Source organism: Orcinus orca, chromosome 18, assembly GCF_937001465.1.
Source record: "Orcinus orca chromosome 18, mOrcOrc1.1, whole genome shotgun sequence".
Lineage (NCBI taxonomy): Eukaryota > Metazoa > Chordata > Mammalia > Artiodactyla > Delphinidae > Orcinus > Orcinus orca.
Genome location: NC_064576.1, coordinates 72644581 through 72660634, shown reverse-complemented (window position 1 = coordinate 72660634; position 16054 = coordinate 72644581). Strand labels below are relative to the sequence as shown.

Sequence of the window (16054 nt, the reverse complement as noted above, 5' to 3'; positions counted from 1 at the left end):
CTTCAGGCGTGGGAGCTCCGGCCCAGTGCGGCTCCCTCCAGGTGCCCCGCACCCTCCTTCCTTCCTCGCCCGGACGGACGCACTTCCGGCGGATGTGGGTGGGGGCAACCCCGGAAACGGAAGTGAGCCGCGGGGTCGGCTGACGGTAACAGGTTGAGAAGCTGTTCGCTGAGCGAGTTGAGGATGGTGAGTGAGACCCTGGGCGACCCGAGTGGCCTGCGGGCTCGGGTCCGTGGCCGCAGGAGCAGGCCGCCGCTCCCCAGCCCGTTCCCCGGTGGCGGCGGCGGCGGCGGGAGGAGGAGGCCGGCCTCGGGCGCCATGATTTGTCGAGTCACGGGGTCCGGGGGTTCGTGGCCGCCTCCTGGGCAGGGCTCCGGCGCTGGTCCCGCGAGCGGCGACTCGGCTTCATCCTTTCCCACCGCCTCCTCTCTCCCATCCCCAAGTCCCCCAGTCGGCCCCGACCCCGGTCCCTTCCCGTAGTTGGCGCCGAGCCGGAAAGGACACCCCCAAAAGTGCAACGGTCTGGGGTGCGGTGCGGCCGACTACCCCTCCCCCGAGGGGAGGACCTTTGGGAGCCGAGTGCCCGACATCCTCACCCACCCCTGACCCTCGGAACTGCCTTGATAACAAACCCACAGCTGTGGGTCCCTTTTCCATCACTCAGCTTTACCCCACAAACATTTTTGGGAGCTCGTAGTATGGCAGGTGTTGGAGGGGGGAAAATTGGATAGTTGCTACTCCCCGTTTGTCAGCATTGTTATTGGGTCTACTCCTGCCCCGCCCCTTCTCTCTTTTTAACTTAAAAGTTTGATGTTTGGGAGAGATTCTTGAATCGTCATTGCTCGCGACTCTGATACTACCGGTACTGCTGCTGGGCCATCCAAATCTAGAAAGTTTCTGTTGGTAAATACTGCTGAACATAGTAAAGAGGTTTAATAAACATCCTCAAGTAACTAGTGTTAATTAACTTTTCATAGATTTGTTTTCCTCTGCTACTTTATTAGAAATATCATGTACTGATTCTCACGTTTTACAGGAGGGAATTGGGAAAGTGATAACAGTAGATCCCAGAGATCAGAATCCCCCTTTTCTTTGTGTGTAGAGGAAACTTTTCTTCCGTTACTCTACAATAAAGCAGTCTGGGAGGAGGAGAACCTTTATGTAGGAAAGCAACAGAAGGTGTTTTTGGAAAGGTACAATCATACAACTCTGGTCCTGGAAAGAGTTCAGGCAGCTGGAAGGATGAGTAAACAGGGCCGGAGAGGTTCTGTGCCTTCGTCAGGTTAGTGGCCTCCACACTAGATTTCAGCTTCTTTTCCTAATTAACTGTGACTTCTATGTGGGAGAGTTGAAACCTGTTGTACAGCTTCTTGAGTTCCAGGCTTCGGACCTTGGACATTATTCAGGCAAGACATTGACAAACCAGTGAAAGGTTTTTGTTTTTCGTTTTGTTTTGTTTTTTTAACAGCTTTGGTGAGGAAAATTGCTTATCAGGCAAATCTTGCTGTGCAGAATTGGAAAATAGAACAGGCTAGAGACAGTGCTGTTAACGTTATCCAGGTGTGAGAGCCTGGACTGGGGTGGTAGATTGAGGAAACCCGGGACACTGTGCAGTACCTGACCTAGTAAAATATAAAAATAAAGTAAAACATCAATTTAAAAAGCTGGTTTCTCAGAATAGGTTCTCCTAGAAGAGTATAACACTCCAAACTACCTGCAGCTGTTTTACGGTTTTCTGCAGAATTGCAGGGAAGATGTATTTCAGCAACAAGTAACTTAAACTCAGCATCTTGTGTTTTAACTATGGTAACATGTGTTACATTTTAATTGCATGTTTACTCTATCTTCATTAGATTAAGCCCTGGAAGACAGATATGTATCTTCAGTATCTAGTAGAGAACCTGCCACATAGTAGATATTTAATAAATATTTGGTGATTAAATTATAGTATAAATGAGTAGGGTGACCATACACTAGTACCAAATATACCGTCTTTGTTTTTATTTTTTTTATTTATACCATCCTGATTAGGTACATTTATTTTTCATAGGTAGTACCCTCTTATGGGAACCAAATACTTTCTGAAATTCCCTTTCTTTCTTAGCTCCTGTGACTACTCTCTTCTAGCTGTTCTCTCTGTTCTTAATCCCATTTTCCTTGTTCTTCCTTGTCCATAAGGAATGGTATTCCCCAGGATTCTGCCCTCAACATTTTTCATTCTGTGTCGATCATTCTAACCTAAGGGGGGATCTTTCCAATAAAAGTAAATTTGATCATGCCATAACCCTTCAGAGGCTCTCTGTCTATTTCAGAATAAGACAGAAGTTTCTTTGCATATTGAAGCCTTTTCATTTTTTCTTTTGGCCAGCCTTTACTGCTCTACTCAGACATGTAGTTAGCTGGTCATCTCAAACGACTTGTAGCTTGCTCGTTTATATTTTTATACTTTTACCCATGTTCTTGTTTTACGTGAATGCCTTTCAATCTGACAGCACTCAGAGATCAACTCAGGAATCCTTCCTACCCCAAATTCGACTTTATTCACTGAACCATGTATATTCCTCTACCATAATGCTTAGGCTCATGGTACTTGTCTAGACTGGGCCCTTTGAGGGCAAAGACCTTATCCTTTCTTTCCAGTGCTTAAACAGTGTTTTTTACATAGATGTTCAGTGTTTTTTTGAACTGTTTATATTTAATAGTGTTTTTCCTTTCTGTTGTAGAATGCCAGAGGACTTGGATCTCAGCTAAAGGACAGTATTCCAGTTACTGAACTTTCAGCAAGTGGACCTTTTGAAAGTCATGATCTTCTTCGAAAAGGGTATATGGGGGAATTGGGACTTTGACTTTGTTATGGTAAAATGTGAATTATTTCTCACAGTATTCTTTAAATATTTTGATAGGCCATAAATGTATATTTAATTTAGGAGGTAGCAAGTAATACATTTTAGGGGAGGAGGGGGAGGGTAGGATTGGATGTGTTCTATAGTGGAAGAAGCATCTTATCAGAGTAGTAGGTTCCCAGGAAAGGGCACCTTCCTAGGAGATGTTACCCAGTAGCATGATTTGGTAGGATTCTTCTTTGTGCTGCTGATAACTTGGAGAGCCATTTGTCTCTTTATCTTATTAACTATTGGAGTAATTGACTGTTCTTTGGGAGACACTAGAACACAGCAGTAAAGAGCATGGACTCTGGGTTTTGGTCCTGGCTCCGCCATTTACTAGATGTATGCCTGTGGGCAGGTTACTTAATTGTTCTACGTCTCAGTGTCCACACCTGTGAAATAAGGCTAGTAATAGCATATATGTTATTTTGAATGAGCTAACACATGGAAAGTACGTAGACCAGTACATGGCATTAGTAAGCACTGGGTAAGCCTTAGATGCTCTTATTTTTCTTTTCTAGTTTCAGTACAGTTATGCCCCTTCCCTCGATTTTCTATATTTTTCTATATGTTTAGGTCTGAATTTCTAGTACTGGTCCTTTTCCTTGGCGCATTGTTTTTCTGCTTAATCAAATAAGGATAATGCTTTCCTCCCCGCTTTGTATGTACTGTGTGTTGAATTTTTGAATTTTATATCTAATTTTAAGGTGTTTACTCTTACTGTCTTAGAATATCATTCTAATATTGGTCTCTGGGAGCAGACATAATACCTCACTATTGTCTTTTCATTCCGTAGTAAAAGATGCACTATATTGCCTTTGGAATTGGCAGTAGTATAGTATAATCAGATTTATAAGCTAGCCAGTAACCAATCCGGGTGATTCGTTCTTGTTTTTTTTGTTTTCACATGAAATGCTTCTTTTCCTTCCCAGTTAGACTGTAAGATTGCCACGAGCAGAGCCATTATCAAATTCCACTTTGCGGATAATGTTGTGTACAAAGATAGTATTCAGTGAACGATTATTGCAGGATTTCTAAGGTTTCCTTCAGCTCTCAGATCCTGGTTTGGACAATAAGATAGTCATCTTTGTGTATCTAGGGTGATAAAGACCCGCGGCCTGGTTCTAGCTGTGTATCACCTAATATGGTACTTTATACATAGTAGGTGTTTGGTAAATGTCAAACAGATCGTTCAACGTGTGTTTACCAAAAGTATATTAACTATTGAATATGCATTAGATCTGAACAAAAGAGGCTTAGATATTTTATATAATACAAGAGTCATGTCATCAGAGTAATAGTATTAAACATACTTTTTATTAAATTTCTTCTAGGTACAGGGCATCATTTAGCACCATTTTTGGGGGGCGTTCTCCCCAGTGAATTGAAGTCTTGACCACCAGTATCTATAATAGATGCATTTAAAACAATATTCAGTAAATTTGACTTCTTGTCTTCCTTTTGGTGTATAGTTCTATGAATTTTAAAACATGTGTTAATTCCCAGAACCATCACCACCACACTCAGGATACAGAACAGTTTACTCATCCCCCCAAAACTCCCTTGTGCCATTTATTTATACTACAACAGTGATGGATGTGATTTTGAGCTCTAGGTATTCAGTAATGTATAATCTTCCATCTTAAATGTTTATTTTCAGTTTTTCTTACGTGAAAAATGAACTTTTGCCCAGTCATCCTCTTGAATTATCAGAAAAAAATGTAAGTATGTTACCTGTGTTTTTATTTTTATCCTTTAGTAGAAAAATATTTTTAATAATACTTGATTAAGACACTTCTGGTGTTGAGCATTTAACCATGAAAAACTTGAGGCCTTGTTTTCAATATCCTAATCTTTGAGTTATCATCGTATTGCTTCACTAAAGCTCCCTCTCTACACATTCTTCTTTGTCTTTTTTATAGACATTTCTAGAGGTTAGTCTACCTTTCCATTCCTTTCATATGTTCTCCTTTGATGATCCCATTTTCTTTTATATTTTTTCCCCTGCCATTTTTGCTGTTGGTCTTCCCAAGCCCATATCTCTAGCCTTGACCTCTTTTTCAAGCCCTGCATCTCCAAGTTACTGCTGGGCACAGTAGGTGCACAGGTGAATATGACATAGTCCCCATCCTTAAGGGGCTGAAATTTTAATGGGAGGATAAGCAGTGGATAGGGGCTTCATAAAGTGTTGTAGAGGACCAGGGATGGAGCAAGCATCTGTGGAAAGCTTTCTAGAAGAGGGCATTTGAACAGTTTTAGAACAGTATTAACCAGATAAATAGGTGGGGAAAGGTTATTCCCCAGAGGTATAGCTTGTACAGATGTCCTAAAGACAACCTAAAGGTTTTTAAACACATTCAGAGCAAGAACAAGGAGGTGTCTTACTACTTGGGGATGATGGTGCAGTGTTACCCAGTTAACAGGAAGCTGACCTATTCCGTTTTTTTGGTTTTGTTTTGTTTCCTCCCTCTTCAGCAAGGGGAAAGATTTTTCCTTAAGAAAGAGTAGAACAAATAATTTGATGATGAAATTGAAGTTCAAATTAGACGAGAAGATAAAGGGGCCCCTGGCTGCTTTAACTGCATTCTGGTTTCATGCTCAGAAGATGAGAAGGTTGTTTTTCAGAGATTTCAGATTAGCCATAGAAAACATATAAATCAGGTTTATGGAAGAAAAAGCTGACACGGATAGCTCGTTTTGATGAATAAGTGAACTACATCATAGATGACCCAATAGACCAAAAGACTAGGCCAGAACTTCAAGAAAAACAAAGAGGTGAATGTGAAGTTCTGCATTTGGGTTCAAAGATAAATTATACATATTTAGATGGGGTAAACCTGACTCTTTTTTTTTCTTTTTTTTTTTTGCGCTACCCGGGCCTCTCACTGTTGTGGCCTCTCCCATTGCGGAGCACAGGCTCCGGACACGCAGGCTCAGCGGCCATGGCTCACGGGCCCAGCCGCTCTGCGGCATGTGGGATCCTCCCAGACTGGGGCACGAACTCGCGTCCCCTGCATCGGCAGGCGGACTCTCAACCACTGCACCACCAGGGAAGCCCTGACTCGTTTTTTAGAAGTAGTATCAGTGCTTAGTAAGAATATGATTCCAGAATAAAATTGCTTATTAGTACCCAACACAAATTGGACAGACTTCAGAGTTTGGGTTTCTTTTTTCCCCCAGACTCAATTACTCAGAAAGGTGGAGTTTAAGGGTTGTAGTTTAATTAACAGGACCGTATAATGGGTCTGATTATTTCTTTTATGAAATCCTTTGAAGTAGATACTTTAATACTTAGAAATTTCTTACTAATTATTGTCCCTGTATAAAACTTTCTGGATCTGAGGTTATTTACACCTTTTTGCTCTACCAGTTTTGCAGTAATTCTAATCAAAAGCATTGAAATATGATTATGCTTTGTAAATACACTTTTGCAATGTGAAAAACATTCCCTTAATGTATTAGTTCTGTAAATCTAAATTTTAGGTGGTAATTTTACACCAGTGAAGGACACCTGCATGCCAGGTAAAATATAGACATACATATTCTAAAATTTGTCGAAGAAATTAGTAAAAATACTTCGTTTTTATTTCAGTTATGGATATTGAAATCTTTCCTCTAAGTATTGTGTCACATGCGTATCAGTGCTAACTGTTTTGAAAGCAGAATGTTGAGTAACATTTAAAATTACATTGTTGTCTTTATAGTTCCAGCTCAACCAAGATAAAATGAACTTTTCCACACTGAGAAACATCCAGGGTCTATTTGCTCCATTAAAACTACAAATGGAATTCAAGGCAGTGCAGCAGGTGGGTTTATGAATGTCAGTTTGTATGCATCCCACCTGTGTGTTGATATCAGTTGGAAGGAGCCTTCTATTTTAATAACAGCTGTGCAAACCTTACCTTCTCTTCTCCCCTACAACCTATCCTACTTTCCCCCCTTTAGGATATGACCTTGATTTCTACTTCATAGAGAAAAGAAGCTTTGAAATGGAAAACTCCTTTAAATTATAGGCTCACTGTCTGAAAACTTACCTGTGTTCACTTTTCATGTTTTTCTCCTTTGGGGGGTTACACTGAATCTGAGATCCCTCTAGGAATATCCAGGTGGAGGTATCTAATAGGCAGGTTGTATATTGCTGAGTATACCTGTTGCTTAGGAAGAAGATGTTCGGAAAGGTTGTTCCAAGTGTGTAAGAACTGTCCCCCCATCTGTGCTCTGGATTCTGTCACATCCATTGATTCCAGTGATTGCTGGACAACTAACAAAGAACAGAAAAACTGAAAATTTGGTTTGGCTACATTAAAGTTTGTTGGGTACAAACTATGTGTCATTGACTATATATGTATACTTTACACTGCACCATGCTACAGGTTTGAGAGGAAGGTGCTGTTATCCTAGTTCACAGATGGAAACAGGGTGAGACAAGTCAGGTAACTTAGGCAAAGCCTAAGTAAGTAATAAAAGCAGAATTTGAATCCAGATCTCTCTGACTGTACAGCCCATGCTTTCTCCACTGTACTTAGATACTAGTCTGCAGTATATGTATTTAATAATTGAAAAAAGTATATAACACTAGTTCACAATGGCATTGTGGTTTTTAAAGGCCCACAGGTGACTTTGATCTTCATTTCTAGTTACCACTACTGTTTTTTTTTTTTTAAATTAATTATTAGTTTATTTTTTGCTGCGTTGGTCTTCATTGCTGCATGGGCTTTTTTCTAGTTGTGGCGAGTGGGGGCTACTTTTCGTTGCGGTGCGTGGACTTCTCATTGCGGTGGCTTCTCTTGTTGTGGGACATGGGCTCTAGGCATGCTGGCTTCAGCAGTTGTGGCACGCAGGCTCAGTAGTTGTAGTTCGTGGGCTCTAAAGCGCAGGCTCAGTAGTTGTGGCACATGGGCGTAGTTGCTCCGCGGCATATGGGATCTTCCCAGACCAGGGATCAAACCCATGTCCCCTGCATTGGCAGGCAGATTCTTAACCACTGTGCCACCAGGGAAGTCCCTATCGGTACTGTTTTAAAGGGTCATAACTTAAACATTTGTGTGAGCAATACAGAACAACATAAAAAATGAATAATTGGTTTACTAAATAGAATACTGCTCTCGCTGAGTTGGAATTTCTTCAGGAATTTGATCATCCCACGTTTATTAGGAACAAAGAATGGTGTTAGGCTCTAGGATTTTGCATGTCATCACATGGTGTGTGCTTGGGTTTCCTGGACGGAAGTGAAGCCCTCGAACGTGAGCAAGCCTGATGGGATTGTTAAGTGTCAGTGAGAAGCTCTCAGTTTCAGTGTATATATTTTGCATAAAGTGTTGAGGAATTTTTAAAATTTTGGTTTGGGTCTCAAATGTGAACTTGCATGTTAAATTGATTAACCCATGTTGGTTAAATTGATATGTTACTTGGTTTTGTGAATTTTACAAATAAAGAATGAAGAATGTGAAATTTGGTCATGTATATTTTTTCCTCTTGGTTTTTTCTAATTTTGCCTTTTTATACTTTTCCTGAAGGTTCAGCGTCTTCCATTTCTTCCAAGCTCAAACCTTTCATTGGATATTTTGAGGGGTAATGATGAGACTATTGGATTTGAAGATATTCTTAATGGTAAGTGTCATTCCATACCTTTTTATAGAGCCCCAGTAATGTACAAGACAACAGCAGCAGATGAAGCCTACAGCATCTTCGTCCTCGTGGAGTTTATAGCTGATTGAATTCATTTGTGTTTATTCAGTGAAATAAGATAAAATTTAATGGTAATAACTGTTAAACTGGTTTTAAAAGTGAAAATGATTTATGGAGTTCTGAGATTATAGTCATTTCAGTCAATTAATGACAGTCATTCCTTTCATATCCTGAGGATAAAGTCTGATGTGTGAGTCCAGTACAATATTCTTAGGGTAGCTTAAACGAGGATTGTTGTTGCACTATTCAGAATGTTTGTGGGATGTGACTAGTTTTAAAAACAACTAGAAAAAATAAGATCAAAGTTTTCTTTAAAAAATACCCACCCTTTCCTCCTAAGTAATTGTTGTGTTTCTATAGATGGTGAATAGTAAAGAAGAATCTGTCATTTTTAACAAAATTCTCTGGATGATTATATTATGTATGACATAAATGGCTTTCAAGTAAGAGCAATACATGCAGCATCCTTTATTTTTTTCTGGTTCTGAGGAAGGTAAACAAATATAATTCTGTCCAGTATTACTTCTGTTCATTATACCTCAGCAGTTTAGGAGAAACAGAAAAACCCAACAGGATTAAATTATATTACTTTTGCTTGGCTGCTAATGTCCGGTAACGAGATGCTGTGGATGCAACAGAAATCTCATGAGACTCCTCTTTGAGAATCTTCCCTGAGGGAACTTTTTGAATGCAGGAAAACCTGGAATTCCTAAGCTTTTACATTGAATTTAGACCTCATTTAAAATTAGGAAGGTGATAGCTCAGGTTTATAATTATCTTTTAGTTATAAAAATGCACTCATTTAAAAATCAGCCTCTGTAAAGTCATGTGAAAAAAAGGGAGAGGGACTTACTGAGCATTTATTCAGTCAGTAAAATAATTGTTGTACGTCAGGCACTGGGCTGGGCTTTGAATATACGGCAGTGAAAAAAGTGAAACACCGGTGCTTCCTAATGGGGGAGGCAAACATTAACAGCTAAAACACAGACATGTAGTTATAAACAGTGATTAAATTCTAAGAATAAACGGGGTAGGTGTGTAGTTTGTTGTTGGGTGGGAGGGCCAGGCACCTCTGGGAATATGACATATAAATTGATTCCTGAAAGATACATGAATTAGTTGAGCTAAAAGTAGAGGGAAGAATATTTCAGACAGAAGAAGCTGTATGTCCAGGGTCTCTAACCTGAGAACAGCCGAAGAGCTCTGAAGGGTTTATTCCACTTAAGAGCTAACAAGTTAGCCCTCTGTGGTTTCACGGATGCTGGCAGAGACAGACTCCTCGAGACAAAGAGCAGTTTGTTATTCACGGCAGTAGCAGAAGCCAGAGCATCAGCTTTTCTGTTGGGTCCCTAAGCCCCAGTTCCCACAGGGCAGCAAGAAGAGGGTTAGATGAAACCAGCATATAGAGTGTATTTTGTTACAGTAAGGGGAACCCCAAGTTCAGGGCACCTGAATCTTATAATGGGCAGTCAGCCTGCCTATTCTGTGCCCCAAGGGCAACATGATCTCTCTTTAGAAACAGCCTTGGAAAGAGAGTCCAGAACAAAGGCAGACAGTGCCTCTGCTTCCAAGACTTGTGGAATCAAGAAAGGCTCCTAGAGAATTGTCTCTCAACACACATAAGAACATGTTAAGAAGGCCCATGTAGCTGGAGTGTTTTGAGGGAAGTGGAAAGTAGAATAAGGTGAGGTTGAAAAGCCAGGCAGGTACAGAGGAGCCAGCGCCTTGCAGACCATAAAAAGTTTATTCAGAATGCAACAGAAAGCCATTGAGTGATTTTTTTTTTCTTTTGACATCTGTAGACTGTAACTTTATTTTATTTTTTTCTTCAGCTCTTCTGTTTTCTTTCAATTTATAATCTTTTTTTTAATTTTATTTTTTCAAACAGCAGGTTATTAGTTATCTATTTTATGCATATTAGTGTATATGTGTCAATCGCAGTCTCCCAGTTCATCCCACCACCACCACCCCTGCCCCCCCTCCGACGTTCCCCCCTTGGTGTCCATACCCATTGAGTGATTTTAAGCCGTGACATGTGATAGAATTTCAGATTTAAAAAGATCACTAGCGGGGGCTTCCCTGGTGGCGCAGTGGTTGCGAGTCCGCCTGCTGATGCAGGGGACACGGGTTCGTGCCCTGGTCCAGGAAGATCCCACATGCCGCGGAGCGGCTGGGCCCGCGAGCCATGGCCGCTGGGCCTGCCCGTCCGGAGCCTGTGCTCTGCAACAGGAGAGGCCACAACAGTGAGAGGCCCGTGTACTGCAAAAAAAAAAAAAAAGATCACTAGCTATCTTATGGACATCTTTATATATTCATTCCTTGCATCTCTGTAAGGCAGCTAAGAACTAGAAAGATCCTCTGTTTAGGTAGGTGATTTTTGTCAGGATGAGATCACTGCACTGCACTTTGGGTAGTTTCCCCCTTGTGGGGACTGTGACTGTATAATTTATGGACAGTTTATGGCTTCACCTTAGGGCCTTGCCTTAGCTGTTCCTTCTGCTTAGAATACTTTCCCCCTCACTTTTCAGATCCCAGTTTAAATGTCACTCCTTCAGAGACTACCCAGTCTAAAGTAGTCCCAGTCACCCTGTCACCTCATTTTCATTCTTTGCTTATCACTTTTTCAGTATTTTTCTTGTCTCTTATTTGTTTTCCCCAACTTAAATACAGGCCTCACGAGAGCTGGGGACTTTGTCTTGTTAACTCTTGTGTCTCCAGTGCCTCATAAGGTGCTTAATCCATGATGAGTGTTGAAAGCTGTTGCTCACCACATTCTCCTCATCACATTTGACCCAGAAGGAATTTTAAAGTCTGTAATGAGGGAGTAGTGTGTTAATCTAAGCGTGATATGAAGACTAGTCAACTGTGATGAAAATCTGTATAATTCTCCAATTTACAATTTTTAAAGTGTTGGAGGTGATCAGGGTTTTGTTTGCTTGCTCATCCGGGAAGTGCTTGGCCAAGAAAAATCTGCACGTTATATTTTAAGGAAGGGAAGAGAACGTGAGGAAGGCAGTAAGAAAGTCACAACTAGCCTTTTTCTTAATGCTGAAAGTGGCCTTCCGTTTACTCTAGTTCTGTCACTTTAAGATGAGGGAACTGAGACTGACCAAGAGGCCGGGTCCTCCCTGGGAGTCTCACGGGCCAGGGCCTTGCCTACATGGTGTGCTGTCTTCTGGTGCAAGTGATTTATTTAATAAGCATGTATTTTATTAAAGTCAAAAGCTTTAAAAAGCAGAGTTTAAAAGGGAAGTTGTTATTATATAAATAAGGATATTCTTTGTTTAAAAATTGAAAACATTACAGCTGAGACTCAAGTCCTCCATGTTTACCCCAAACCCATTTCTCTCCCTGCTTCCCTATTTGCCTGCTGCTTGCTTTTAGTTAGTGTATGTCCTTCCAGACTTTTTTCTGTGTGTCTTCATACAAATATATATAATCAGAAAATATCTGGCGTTGCTTTGTGTATATATATTTTTATCACAATTGGTATCATACTGTGTGTATCTTACGGTGGTAGGTATGCTGCATCAATACATGTATTGAGTTTTCTCTCTTATTAACAAAACAGGGCTGCAGCAAACATCTTTGTTCTTTGTACTCATGTGTGGACATACTTTTTCTTAATTTGGGTTTTGGATGCCTGTTGTATACATAGCCATTTACTCTATTAATAATTGTAACAGTATCAGTTGTTGCTAAGGTTACTTTGTTGTGTGACAGATGTCAGGAGTAGAGATTGCTGAACTAATGTGACACAGTAATCTCCAGTCTCTTAGGAGATCCAGTGAGGAAACATCCAAATTGATCTGTTACTCTTGGTAATCATTATTTTAATGATTATTTATTTTTACAAACTGATTTTACAGTTTATTGCGTTGGGTATTTATTCAGTTTCTTGTCCTGTGTGGAGGAGAAGAGGCTTTGTTTGTTTGTAGGAAGCTTAATGTTGTTATTCATTTTAAAAACTCTTAGGTGCATTATTGCAGTTAAAGTAAGACTTTTGTCTGACTCGTCAACACAGACAAGAGAGTGAAGGTTTTTAAGGTTTTCTTGCTCTAGACTTCTGGTTTGTGTACATATGTATTTGCAACAGAGCACAGAGTGATAGAAATAAAATGGGTTTTGCAAATTAGATTATGGATTGTTTAATCTCTTATTAGAGATCGTTCCTAGAGTCAACTGGAAAGCACTGGAAAACTTAAGAACTTTGAAAAAGAACTTATTCAATCTATATTTTCTTTTACAATCACCTGAATTGAGATATACTTGACATACAGTAGAATGCACCCATTCTAAGTGTCCAGTTCTTTAATATGTTTGTTTTTGTTTGTTTTCAGACCCGTCACAAAGTGAACTAATGGGAGAACCACATTTGATGGTTGAATATAAGCTCGGTTTACTGTAATGCAGTGTGCTGTTCATGGAAATAGAGGGGCTGCATCTTGTTTATAGTCGTTTTTTACTATAATTTGACGTGCACAACATTAAAATTACTGACACATGAGAATTTTTGCCTAAATAGTATCTGTGATCATTTGAAGTTATTTGGGTCTTTGGTTTATGTGATAATTGAAGGCACTAAAGGGAGATGGTTTAAAAACTTCTAATTTATATTAAAACAATAGCCTTCTATGTCTTTAAAAAATGTTGCTAATTAATATCATAAAACTATGCACAGGTTCCAATTCAGCCTGTTTCCTAGTTATTTCATAAATTTAATTTTGAATAATCATTATTGGTATTTGAGCCTGCAAACTTCATAGTAGCATCTTTCAGAATAAACATCTGTTCAGTGGCAGCATTTCAAAGTAAGTATAAAATAAGACTATCATATTTTACCTTGTTTCAGTATAGTCCATTAATACTCATAAGAATAACACTTGCTTTATTGATGCTACTTAGGATTGTAACTACATTCTTTGATTCTTTCAGGTTGAAAAGTATAAGTTCAGAGGTTTTGATTTTGGTCTTGTCTTTAAAGTGAAAAATTAAACAATCAGCAGATGTCAATTAAACTGTAGTACTGCATAGATTAATATATCATAAGATGCTTAAATTTAAAAAGGAAAACAGAACATTCATGTACACATACAACTATTCATGAACAAATTCAATAATAGTTTATTTAAAAATAAATCTTCCCTATGGTTGTTCTTTGTTAATAAGGTATTTTTTTATGGACCTAGTATACAAAATTAAAGATTATCAATTTCTCAGTATTTTTATTGTCTAAGTCACTGATTTATGACTGAAGGCAATGTTTTCTCTCCCCACTGGGAGTGGGGGGGGTCATTTAACAGTGTCTAGAGAAATTTCTGGTTGTCACAACTTTGGGAAGGGTTTCTAACGGCATCTAGTGCAAGGAGGCTAGGGATGCTACTAAACATCCTTCTATAAAAATTGCTCCTGACCGTTGAGAATTGAGCTTAAAACTGTCTTTGCCAACACAATATTTGCCAACCCACTTTACACTTAAATTATGAGAAAATATAGAAATAATGAAGGTTCACTAATTGATTGTTTCTAAATGTGTTCTCTTTCAACTAATTAACAAAGTTGGATATTTCTGTACCTTAATTAGTTTTAGGAATAGTAGATACTCTTCCTGACCAGGAGAAGGTACTATGAATTAATGAACGTAGTTTAAATGGAAAAACTGATGCTTTAAACACAGAAATTGGTAATCGTGATTAGTGCTTATTCTCTGAAGGTCTTCATGCTTGCCCCTCTCTCCTTTTCCTCTTTTACCTCCTTTGTGTTTACACCCATGATCCTTCTCCCTGGGTGCGTGTAAAATCACCTGGAAATCTTGTGAAAGAATTTTGGTGTCAGGGTCTGAATCTCAGAAATTCCAGAAGGACGAGTCTGGGGTGGCTCCCAGGAAGTCTACTTTTGAAAAGCTCTCCAGGGGTGAGAACCTTTGATTTATATGCTTGCTTTCGCCTTTATAGTAATATTTATTAGCATCAGTTAATTCTTCCCGTGTACCTCGGTGCTGGAACGTTTGCTAGTAGTCTCTGCAAACTGCAGTGTGTGCCTGGAGTTGGGATGATTTGGGTTCCTTCATAAGAGTAAATTTCAGGTTCCTCTGAGATACTTTGCCTAGGTGCCAGACTCTTCAGTTAGGCATTTTTTCTTTCAGATGCCGTGGGGTTTGTTTTAAGGAATTAGTTTAGTATTTTGAGGGTTTAAGAGATACTTCACAGGTTGGTGCCTGATTACAATTAATTTTACTAACACTAAAATGATAAAATTCACAATAAAAGAGATATAAACATAATTAATGGACTGTAATGTAGTTCTGTGTTACTTTTTTTTTAATATATATGTGAATAAAGGAATTTGTGGGTTTTATTGTCTCAAAGCGAGTGGGTTTGCAAATAACTGAGCACTGTTTGGCACATCATGGGATGGCTCTTTCACTAGACACGTCTCTTCAGTCCTACCCTCTGTACAAAATATAAATGATAGGCTTATTATTTTTTATTAATTTTTCTTTTTGCAGTGGGTTTTATCCCTCTTTCAGGAGTACACATAAGTATAACCCAGTGCTTTCCTGCATTTTGTTACTCCTTTGAATGCAGACATTTCAAGAGTGTAGAAAATTGTCTGAACAGGTAGATTACTTTTGAAAAGCTGAAAGACTGTATAGTGTATAATCTTCCACTGGAGTCTACAATTGGATGAATCTAAGTTTAACCAAATTTTGACTTGATATTTCAATAAAGCAAAACCAAAAATGTGATACTTCATTGAACTTATTTAGCTCATGATTTCAAAGTTGAAATTCAGGTTCCTTCAAGTACAACAAATCCTTAATTAAGAGCCCATACCTTGGTGGGGGCAGTGGCCAAGATGGCAGAGTAGAAAGTCCCTGAACTCACCTCCTCCCATGGGCATGTCCAAATGACAGCTGTTTAACAGCACACAGCTGTCTATGGAAACAACCTGAAGACTAACAGAAAAGATTTTCCACCATTAAAAACATAAAGAAGGGGCTTCCTTGGTGGTGCAGTGGTTGAGAGTCCGCCTGCCAATGCAGGGGACACGGGTTCATGCCCCGGTCCAGGAAGATCCCACATGCCGCAGAGTGGCTGGGCCCCGTGAGCCATGGCTGCTGAGCCTGCGCGTCCGGAGCCTGTGCTCCGCAACGGGAGAGGCCACAACAGTGAGAGGCCCGCGTACCGGAAAAAAAAAACATGAAGGAAGCACGAGTCAGGTAGGAAGGACAGAGATACAGTATATCAGGACCCACACCCACAGGTTGGTGAGGAAGTGGGAGGAATATCACAATTATAGAGATCCTCCCCAAGGAGCAAGGGGTTTGAGCCCATTGGACTCCCCAGCCTGGGGGTCCTCCACCAGGAAAATGAGCCCCCAGAACATCTGGCTTTGAAAACCAGTGGGGCTTATGTTCAGAAGAGCCAGAGGGCTACAGGAAACAGACTTCTCTCTGAAAGGGTAAATGCGATCTGACT

At 39.9% G+C, this 16054-nt stretch overlaps 1 protein-coding gene across 1 annotated transcript; it reads left to right on the top strand.

Annotated features, from left to right (window-relative positions):
* Positions 1–11: 11 nt before the first annotated feature.
* POMP (proteasome maturation protein) lies at positions 12–14905 on the top strand. The gene is made up of 6 exons (XM_004281760.4): positions 12–186; positions 2724–2821; positions 4546–4606; positions 6590–6691; positions 8402–8495; positions 12914–14905. The coding sequence occupies exons 1-6, from the start codon at positions 184–186 to the stop codon at positions 12979–12981; spliced, it is 426 nt and encodes a 141-aa protein (XP_004281808.1). The 5' UTR covers positions 12–183; the 3' UTR covers positions 12982–14905.
* Positions 14906–16054: the final 1149 nt, after the last annotated feature.

Bases quoted from the DNA above. Each gene is read 5' to 3' on its own strand.
- POMP (XM_004281760.4), top strand. The intron at 2,822-4,545 runs GTATATGGGGGA...GTTTATTTTCAG, and splicing joins CATGATCTTCTTCGAAAAGG to TTTTTCTTACGTGAAAAATG. The intron at 4,607-6,589 runs GTAAGTATGTTA...TTGTCTTTATAG, and splicing joins TTGAATTATCAGAAAAAAAT to TTCCAGCTCAACCAAGATAA.